The sequence below is a fragment of the Podarcis tiliguerta genome (genome assembly GCF_965153285.1).
Source record: "Podarcis tiliguerta genome assembly, chromosome: 5".
NCBI lineage: Eukaryota > Metazoa > Chordata > Lepidosauria > Squamata > Lacertidae > Podarcis > Podarcis tiliguerta.
Window position 1 is genome coordinate 54,941,659 of NC_139538.1, and position 10,587 is coordinate 54,952,245.

General features: G+C 39.9%; 2 protein-coding genes across 6 annotated transcripts in view; both read right to left on the bottom strand.

Moving 5' to 3' along the window:
• Window positions 1-1,773, bottom strand: part of FAM53B (family with sequence similarity 53 member B) — a 117,595-nt gene extending 115,822 nt beyond the window's left edge. The window contains exon 1 of one of the 2 annotated variants that reach the window (XM_083439718.1): window positions 279-1,773. The gene's annotated coding sequence lies outside the window, so the exon portion shown is untranslated. The remainder of the gene's footprint in view (window positions 1-278) is intronic. The other variant, XM_083439713.1, reaches the window with a different exon arrangement.
• A 2,129-nt stretch (window positions 1,774-3,902) lies between these two features.
• On the bottom strand, window positions 3,903-10,542 carry EEF1AKMT2 (EEF1A lysine methyltransferase 2). Of its 4 annotated transcripts, none has more exons than XM_083439766.1 (6): window positions 10,397-10,542; window positions 8,895-8,960; window positions 8,214-8,328; window positions 5,746-5,853; window positions 4,672-4,888; window positions 3,903-4,087 (listed from the first exon to the last, which is right to left on the bottom strand). In XM_083439766.1, the coding sequence occupies exons 1-6, from the start codon at window positions 10,447-10,449 to the stop codon at window positions 3,990-3,992; spliced, it is 657 nt and encodes a 218-aa protein (XP_083295892.1). In that variant the 5' UTR covers window positions 10,450-10,542; the 3' UTR covers window positions 3,903-3,989. The 4 variants fall into 4 exon arrangements, with proteins under 4 accessions (XP_083295892.1, XP_083295891.1, XP_083295890.1 ...); XM_083439765.1 differs by having other exon boundaries at window positions 3,903-4,090; XM_083439764.1 differs by having other exon boundaries at window positions 8,889-8,960.
• Window positions 10,543-10,587: the final 45 nt, after the last annotated feature.

The window sequence follows — 10,587 nt, forward strand, 5'->3', positions numbered from 1 at the left end:
TAAAGGCCGGGAGCCAGCGCTGTCCGAAGACACTTCCGGGTCACGTGGCCAGCGTGACAAGCTGCATCTGGCGAGCCAGCACAGCACACGGAACGCCGTTTACCTTCCCACTGGTAAGCGGTCCCTATTTATCTACTTGCACCCGAGGGTGCTTTCAAACTGCTAGGTTGGCAGGCGCTGGGACTGAATGACGGGAGCGCACCCCGCCGCGGGGATTCGAACCGCCGACCTTTCGATCGGCAAGTCCTAGGTGCTGAGGCTTTAACCCACAGCGCCACCCGCGTCCCCTTACTGGGCAATAAGGTCCACCATATCCAATGAAGTTTACTCCCAGGGCGAGGCTGCAATCCTATACACGTGTACAAGTTCCATTGAATTCAATAGGACTTAACTTCTCAGTAGGCATGTATTGGCCTGTACTGTAAGCGTGCATATGATTATAGCTTAAAACACTGCTTTGACCTCAGAGCTACTTTTATTCCATGTAAAATAGAATAAAAAAAAATCTAGAACTAAAAGTGTAGGGCTGAAATACAGAAATTGGACACAGCAAGTCTGTGTTCAGATCCTTGATCAGTCATGGGCTTGGGATAGACAGATTTTTCCTCAGCTTCTAAAATGGTAATAACAATGGGACTGTTAAAGTTATTGTGAGGACAAATGAGATTAAATAGCTTTGTTAAATTAAAGTGCGATATATTCCAGGCTTATATATAATAACAGTAGCTTGGTAGTTATCATGAATATGCAATCCGCAGACTAGTAGTTGGTTTGGGATCATTTTATAATAGGCAAATTTAAATTCTGATATCACTTGTTACGAAGCAGAGCTCAACAACATGCGGCTTGAGGTACTTTTGTGTGATCTGTGAATGCAAAATTCCCCATTTCCACTTCTCCTTTTACTGAGTTCCATCAGTTTATATGTACACAAATATAGCACATGTGAAGACTGTAATGAAGGAATTGATAGAAGGTTGGGTTATAACCATATTTGTCTTGTATGCTGTTGTTGTTGGGTGCATTTTTTAATTGTGATGGTTTAATTTGGATGGATTTTAATTGTATTGTACCCTACCCTAAGATCAGTTATGATGACAGGGTGGTTCAAAATATTATAAATAAATAAAAATAAGAGTGAACAATTAACATAGTATATTAAGTGACACCTGGCTTATGAATTGGCATGTGCTATGCTTGTGACAATTATATCTAAATACATCAACTGTGTACTACTAAAATGTAAAAATTAGCTATAGTTCTCATGCTTACAATATAATTCAATTTTAGCCCAACAAATTGATTTGGCTATAGCTAACTTCAGATTTGTGTTCTTTCAAACTTGAGGAGACTCATGGTATTTGAATTAATTATATTGTAACAAGAAAATATAAGTTAAACAGAAATAATGTAAGGGTAAGCATGCCACCTGTATTTTTATTGACATTGTTACCTACAATAAATGATTGGTATAGTTGGTTGTGAGGATGTCTTGCATTAATTTATTTTAAATTCTATTAAGAAGCCAAGAGTGACTCCTACTGGCATATGCTGATCCCCTAACAAACTTTTGGTACAACAGAAAAGCCCCAGAAGCTACTTGTGTTCCTTCCTTCCATTGCTGCTCTTATGCCATCTTCCATTCTTCTGCTCAGGGTTGTTTATCTGAAAGTTGTGATTAGGTAGGGCAATCACGCGTTTTCTGTGCCATTTTCCTGATCAATTAGTCCTGTAACCCTATCCTGCTGTGCATGTTAACTCGGAAGTGCCACTAAATTCAAGTAGGCTTAGTCCTAAATAACTATTCAAACCGCTGACCTTCCGATTGGCAAGCCCTAGGCTCAGTGATTTAGACCATAGCGCCACCCATGTCCCTTTCATCATGGGCTACTTTAATCAAATGCAGGGAGGCTGGCGCTACTCATCAGTTCTCAATACCCACTTATTGAAAAGGACAGTTGCCTGTCCTGTTGCAAATGTTCAGGTATTTTATTCTTGCATGACCGTCCTTTGGTTATATCAGGTTTAAGACTAGTAAGCAGCTCTCCAGTTTCCTTTCCAGTCTGGAGGTGTAATCTCACCTTGGGTGATTTGGGGGAATTACCAGCCATTCATCCTCATCTTCTTTAACACCCTTTTGGCTTGAAATCAGACAACAGGGTAAATGATCTGGAAGAGTATTCTGAATACCAGGAGTTATCAGCAAAAAACCTCTGAGAAATAAGCAATGAAAGAAGCATATGAATTCTCAGTTTTAGATTCTTCTAACATAAACAGGGTCCACACTATTTGGGTCCAACACAAACTGGAGTTCTGCCGTGATTCCATCTCAGTACTGAAGCTCCTCTGTGCAGTGTGCACTCTTCCCTAAGTAATGCATCCTTTGCATTCCAGGATAGCAGTGAAACGCACATGAAATGGCCATTTATGGCAATAGGAGCACCCTTATATCTATTTGGATGGGTATCTGATGTTTGCAGGCGAGGACTTGGGATTAAAAAGAAGACTTTGTGAAGCCGGGGGGAAACAATGGTCTAACTATTTTAACTTTAATAACTGGCGCCTGAAGATGCTAAATGTGGGAAATGCTGTGTTTGATCCACGTTTTTTTGACGGTGCATCTGCATGGCACAGACATCCCAACACTGGCAACCTGTATTTTCTTTGTTGTTCTTCAATCTTTTCTCAGACCACAGAAAGTCCAACATTTTTCAGAAAAATAGAAAAGTGCAGTGCCCACAGGTATAGGTGTCTTTAACAATACCCTTCTATCTTTTCAAAAGATTATGTTTTGACAGCAGTGATTAATTGTTCAAGTGAACCTTATGGCAGCTCAGCTCACCTTCAGCAAAGTCCTTACAATGGGTGCTGCTTTACAACCCCATTGATTTTCATCTATAATATAATTAGCGCTAAAATAATTTCCAGCTATAATTTTTGAAATATATTGCACTGTCCCACCATAAAACTGTGTTACAAAACCATTTCAGTTGCAAAATTGGCTGGGGCGTCATAAGGGTTTTTAAAACTCTTTTAAAATTACCATTATTGTATTTGTGGCATTACAGCACTGTAACACCATTATTACAAGCGGTAACATTATGGTGGTATAAGTCTTCTATTCAGAAATAATTCTAGAAAAGTGTTTCAATGCTAATTTGAAGACTGGTTAATAATTATAAATGGGATCACAAAATGGCACCCACCACAACATGAATTGTGAATCTGTGTTAAGCCTCAAATGGCCCCACTCACAGCAGCCATGGCACAATCACCAGGGTGGACCGAACACAGAAGGATAGGGAAAGGACAGTACTTCTAATAGTATGGAAAGCCAGCTGCAATCTGCTTATAGCTTTTGAAGGAAGAGAAGTGATTGGGTTGCACTAGGAACCACCCACCTGGAAGCAGACTTATACTGCTTCCCACCCCCTTTCTTTTTTCCCTCTCCCTTTTTTGCTGTGTCTTTCAGATTGCAAACTGCTGTCATAACTTTTCCAGCTGAAAAGCAGAATTAAAATGCTTTAATTAAATAGTGTATGGGTAGGATGAATCTGTTCACAGCTGCAATTTGTGGCCATATTCCCCCGACAATATGGGGAAGCATGGTGGAGTCCTGTCACTCAAAAATTCCCCCCAGGAAATGTGATGTTCCTCGTTCTTATTTATAAGCACCTGGACAGGAGACTTACAAACTTCAGCAAAGTGTCCTCCCTCCCCCACCTCACTTTTTGCACATATTGCAACTGACTTTGCCAGAGAGTTTATTAAATCGCCTTTATGAGTGTGGTCTCATCATTAGTAATATTGGTAGCTGTTCCTAATTTGCGCCAGCACTATTTGAGGTAGTATAAAATGCTGATATAATGACATACTGCAATAAGGAGTAGTTAAGAGAAAGCTGTTTCTGAAACCTGTATTTTTTTATACAAAATGTGAGTGAAATTTAGAACGAAGTCTTTATCCAAAGTTCACCTAAAAAGAAAACTTCATATTTTGTGTTGGAAAACCAAGGCAGTCACACTGTTTCCAGTTCTTCCTCCAAAGCAGAATGTGGGTGTTGGCAGTTCCTCCAGAAGATGAAAGCCTGCTAACCATAAGAAAAATGCTTTTGTTAGGAATATATCCTCATTTGATAGCTACTTATATTAATTCGAAATGGAGCACAGACAAATTAGAAGACTCTACCACTTTCTATAGACTTGTATGTTTTATATTGCTGACCGATATTGCCAAGGTAAGATTTAGTCCTCATATTATAAACAGACAACAGGCTGCTATCATGCCAGTAATTCCAATTTTCCCCAACCACCAATGTCAATAATTACTTCTGGAATCAGAAAACAGCTTGGGGATCAGAAAATCCAAAGTCTATTTACCTTCTGTAAATACAAACTTGGTTAATTTATCTGCAAGAATGCCTTCTCCTCTATCAACCTGCCTGTGATGGCTCAGGTTAGCAAAAAGTACATCTGAATTCCAAGTATTCAGGCAGAAACCATATTCACAGAAATTCACACACAATTGAGCATATTAAGCATCGGCCCTAGAACAACTTTGCAGTGGTCGCTCTATCTCTATCGATTCAGCAGGTTAAGTCGGGACACAAAGCTCTCTCACTAGTACTGTATCTTAATATCCGAAATACCTTAAAGAGAGGCATGCACTCACCTTCTTTGAACTCTTTGAGCAGCTCCTCTTTGGTCCAGTTACAAGACGTTACGATGAAAAAGCCTCCAGGCTTCAACACTCTGTGCAGGGAATTCACATATTGCTTCCTCTTCTGTGCTGCATTGTCTGGGTTCAGACTGACTGCATCAAAAGTCCCTTTATCAATGCAAACCTGAAAGTCTGATAATGCATCTGATGGATTTAAAATATCTTCTACCTGTAGAAGGTAGTTATAGCTGTCAAACCTCTTACTGCAGTCATTGCTTAATATTTTCCTATCAGGTCTACTATGCCTATGCCTTCCTAGGATCATAGAAGTGCAGAACACTCCTAAACCAGGCACTCAGGGATATTTTATTTATTTGCTTGTTTAGATGTTGCTGCATCATTCATCAACAAAATCTACACGGCAGTTTACAAAACATTTTTCGTAAGAACAATAAAATACAGACTAATTAAAAAAAGAAAACATAAAATCAATGTAAGGCAGCAGAAAATCAGCAATATAATGTGATGGAGACATCTAGATCTTAATCCCATACATGGGAGACTGAGGTTACAGGACAACAACCCTGAAAGAATAAGCTCTGAATCTTGGTTGTGTAAACAAAACCTGGTAGGCAATGTATTCCATGTAGTGCCAAAAAACATTTCATACCACTTTTTAGTTTAGAAGAGATGAGGCAATCTCCACATATGGGAGTAATTGGTCCAGGGTCATACATAGTACAAACCTATTCAGAAGAAAGCCCCGCTATGTTCAATGAAACTTCTAGGTAAGTGTGAAAACAAAAAGCCTCACCTGACATTCGCCCCAATTTCAACTTTTGGTATTCAGTTGAAGACTGGCTTTGGAAATTCCATTTAGTTTTCATGACCAACACCCAATGATAGACCTTCCCTCAGTAAATGTGTCTAAGCCCACATTAAGGCCATTTAAATTAGTGTCCATCACAACATCTTGTGGCAAAAAATTCTATGTAAAGAAGCACACAAGGAAATTTTTGAAACTTTCAAAAGGGGGATGGGGCTCAGGCTTTTGCTTTATGACCGAGGAAGAAAAATTCTTCTTACCTGCAACTTAATGTGAGGCAACCCTTCTTTTTCCATTATGCTTTTTGAAAGCTGCACTGCAGGCAAAGAATAGTCAACTCCTGTAAGATTGGTATAACCAGATTTGGCCTAAAGAGAGGAAAAGTCCATTAAGCCCTAAACGTTTCATTGGCTTACTAGTTGATTTTCATGACATTTACTTTGAAGAAAATCTATACAAGGGTACCTCTGGATGCGAACGGGATCCGTTCTGGAGCCCCTTTCGCATCCTGAAGCAAATGCAACCCGCGCATGTGCGGGTTGCGATTCGTCGCTTCCACACATGTGTGACATCATTTCGAGCATCTGCGCGAGCGGCGATACCCAGAAGTAACGCGTTCCATTACTTCCAGGTTGCCATGGAGCGCAACCCAAAAACGCTCAACCCGAAGCAACTTCAACCCGAGGTGTGACTGTACAAGATTGAAACATGGCAGCAAACAATGCCAAGTTATAGAAGAAAATGCAACAAAGATCATGCCCTTGTGCATCAAAGATGCTAAACTGCAGGACATATTTTACAAGAGAGATATTATACCATTAAATCTCAAATGCATGCATGCAATACCTTCGCTCTGTTTTTCTTCTAAACTTTATATACTTTGTGGGATCCTTATGTTTCAGTTCTGCATAGTCACAGCTGTGAAAAGTCAACAAAGCTTCAGGCCTACACTATACCTTAAGATAGTTCCTGATATTTATTCCTGCTTTTATTCCAGAGGACCCATGAAAGAATCAGATTCCATTTCAATTTTTAGGTAGACAAAATTGTTAAAGGCTAATTCACTGCATTAAAGGCAAGGCTGAACATTAAGTGTTACTGATAACACTCCATGTGAGAAGAAAAAGGGGGAAATCTCATGTGGGATCCCAAAACCACACTCAGTTCACCCTGCAAATATTGGGGGGGGGTGGAAATTGGATGAGGCTATTCCCTGTATCTTTCGGGCAACAGCACTGAAAAAATATACACAACAAATAAAGGTAGTTATATTGGGCCACCACTTAAAATTAGGCTCCTGAATTGTTAATGTAAGCGCTGTCTAGTTTTCAGTGTTCCTTTTTCCATTTACCAAAGTGTCTTATACCCAAGGGTGAAGACAGAACTGGGCAACAACTAGATTTTGTATTTCTAAAAAATGAAGGATCAGCAGTCTTACGTTTCTCATTTGCAGCAGCAGGTATAACTTAAATTCAGCAATGCAACTAACAGAGCTTCATTTGTATGTTCAATACTGCCAGCAACGTTCCATCTTAAGACTATTTATTGGTGTCAACATTTTTTTTCTCTCCCCTTCCCCTTGGATTGTTTACCATTTTGCCTGATACAAGTTATGGAGAACTCAAAAACTTTCTCACTATTTAGTAACATTTGGTTGGCCCCATAAAGCTATTGCTGTAATCTAGTTCTTGGAATTTTAAGTAGTATAGCAGCTGGAGGATATTGGGCAAATGTAAAAGATAATTTGAGCTGAAATTCAGGAAAGCTAAAATTGCCTTGGCTGCTTAAGGAAGCAAACATGAAAGACCACAAGGACTATTTCTACATAACAAAGTTTGAGCACTTTCCATGGGTGAGTTCAAGCTGTAATCTGGAAAGACTACTGAGCGTTGCATCAGAACACTATTACAGTGATATATTTGTGGATTTCATAAACTGGCTCCGAACGGGGTGCTTTCAAAGGCAACACTGACACAAAAGAAGTGGTTATGTGTGCAAAATCAATTTTTCACCTTTCTAGTGCTACGTGACATCCATAGTCTTAAATCAACCTTACCATAAGACAGATACTAGTTGAAGTCAGGTCACACATCTCACTACAAAGGAGATGCAAAACCTCTCTCCCTCTCTCTCACACACAAAATGTTAATTCAGGCAGCAATTTAAGACCTACTTGTTCAGACAGGCCTTTGGAACATAACTGGAGTGAGACTGTTTGTATAAAATGTAACACTGATTATTACTGCATGTTGTATTGTGCACTGCAGTTCTACTTTTATTTTTAATGCTGTATTTTTTATTGTTAGCTGCCTTAGGTTCTCATCAGAGGAAGAGTAAGGGTATAGGAAATAAACTAAGAATTCAGTGTAACACATGAAACCATTTTAGATACTCTGGGCTGATATTGTGATGCTTCTTCTTTTGATAAGATTTTATTTATTTCATAGCATTTATACGCCGCTTAATTGTAAAATAAAACCCTCAAAGCAGTTTAAAAACTTTTGGATGTTTAAAGCGACAAACACATACACAAGAATTTTTATGCAATTGAACTGTAACAATTCATATTCAGAATGAATTCCCATGGTACAATAATGGAGATGGAGACAGGCCACTGAAGTGTTAAATTACATGGGTGTTGTGCATTTTAACTAATGTTTTAACTCTTGCTTGCTCTGTCACTAGATTTAGATTTGCATCGAAAAACACCAGATTTACAAATACCAACCAATTCAACCAGCAGAACACCGTTTCCTGTTCCAATGTCAAGCACAGAGCTGTCCAGGGGTATCTTTTGCTTTTCTATCCATCTAATTAAACGAGTCATGCTTTCTTCACCAAACCTAATCAGAAACAGAGGTTCAGGTAACTAACACTGTTAGACTACACAAAACAAAGGCAAACGAACATTGTCAATCTCATGCAATGCATCCACTTCATGATGGCATCAATCTCAAGAGATCACATTGCAAGTTAGTTTGGCTTAATTTTGTAAGCGAACGGATGGCTCTGAAACCTGCTGGGTTAACATTACAGAAGATGAGATGGGTTTGGTATTGTTGTTTTTTAATCTATAGAAACACAAAGCAGCAGTGCAACTTTGTCTATGCACTTATTCAATTTTTGACAAACATCAGGGATATGAACAATTGGCCTCTACCAAGCAGACTGTAGCCAGCAATTCATTTCCCACATAAAAAACAGATGCCACATGATAATTAGCTATTTTAATTTGCAACAGGTTTAGCCTAGACAAGAGCTGGTGTTTTTAATGAAAACCTCTGCATCACATTACCAGTACTCTAAGCAAAACAGCAGATGTACCATTTTATTTTATTGCATGCACTTTTAGAAAGAAAATAATGCAAAAACATTTAATGCAGCATGTTATGTTGTTACTGACACTTGCCAGATCTCACCAGGAGCACCATTTTCCTTAAAATTTTTCAGTTCACATTCATATGCTGCATCCCAACTACAGGGAGAAAACAACATGGAAGTTAACATTGCAATGGCTTCATATCTTGTAATCCAATAGTGAGGAAGGACTACATAAGGAAGTAGGGGCTACCCTGTTACCAGAGAAACCCAGAGCCCATCCTTTACCTTAACCCTACCCACCACTGATCCAAAACTTGATCCAGTTCCAGTGAAGCTGCAGAATATGCCAACTAACATAAGAGTAAGCCCCACTGAATGCAGCAGTACCTCCTTCCAAGTAAGTATACACAAGAGAGCACTGCATGATTTATCGTCCCCCCACCCCCCAAAAATATACCACATCTTACAATGACTATGTTTTCAAACCTTAAAAACAAGTCGCCCCAGGGTGTCACGGCACAATGGCTGACAACCTACATATGCAAAAAGTAAGCAAATTAACATTTGCAAGTAAAGGAAGTTGTGCTCCTCTGGCAAAACCTATTAACCAGACGCCTATGGGAAACCAGTGAACAGGACACAAGCACAACACAACTTTCCCTGCTTGAGTCCTCGCCACAGTTATTCAGAGGAATACCACATCTAAACTAAACTTACATTTTTAGTTTCTAAAATAAAATATACCACTTGGTTCAAGCCAGCCTAATAGTCACACATTTTACCTAGTACTCTCTCACACCAGTCCCAGATGTGAGATTCTGCACATGCCCTTAGGTGCCATTTCTACACCACACAATCCAGAGTATTCTAGGCCCAAGAAAGGCCCTGAACCTGTATTAACTTAATAAAGATCAGTCGACAAAAGCTTTACCAACACACATGCACAAACTTACTCTGAATTCATTCATAGGGCCAATATTAAAAACCATATTGCCATGGCAGTTGCCACACAAACGGTAACCCTCTTCTACTTTGTACGGAGTTGCATTTAACAGAAACTTCACATTTCCCCCTCCACCGATTTGTATGCAGTTGGCAGGTAATGCTGTGCATTTCAGAATGCAACCACTGTTCACATATAATTTAAATCAATTCAATAAAAAAGACCTTCCCCATAGGACAAGATTTAAACCTCGTTTCCGTTTTGCTTTCTGAAACCGTGCAGCTGACTATTTTAACAGAGGTTAGTCTAAAAACAAATGAAGTTGTTTTAAAATAAAATAATAATGAGTTGGGTTTTTCGTTTATGATATGATGATGGTGGTGATGGTGTTTTGCACATCATTAAAAGCAAGTGGGGGAAACTCCGGCAAGTCATCAGGACACTTAGTTTCGCCACTGAACCAGAGGACTTATTCAATTAGGGCGTCTAGGACCAATCTAGGTTAAGCTCAATACAGGTCCCATTGCAGTAAAGGCAAGTCGAGTCCCATTGACTTCAAGGAGAATCGAGCTCCATCAACGGGATTTGGATTCAGCCCAAACGTCGCGAAGGGAAGGCGAAGCCTCCCGCGGCGGCGCAGCACTCACTGCTCTTTGGTGCCCAGGGCCGAAGGGCCGAACTGCTCCTCCCGGGCGCCCATTGCCGAACGGCGGTCAGCCCGAGCGCGACAGGAAGTAGCGCGCTGCCAACCCAGCTCTTTAATCTTTGCCTCTCTAGGCTGCTGGAGGACCTGCCCTTCTTTGCTCCTTTAACCTCTTCCTGTGGGGTTTTGAGGGTA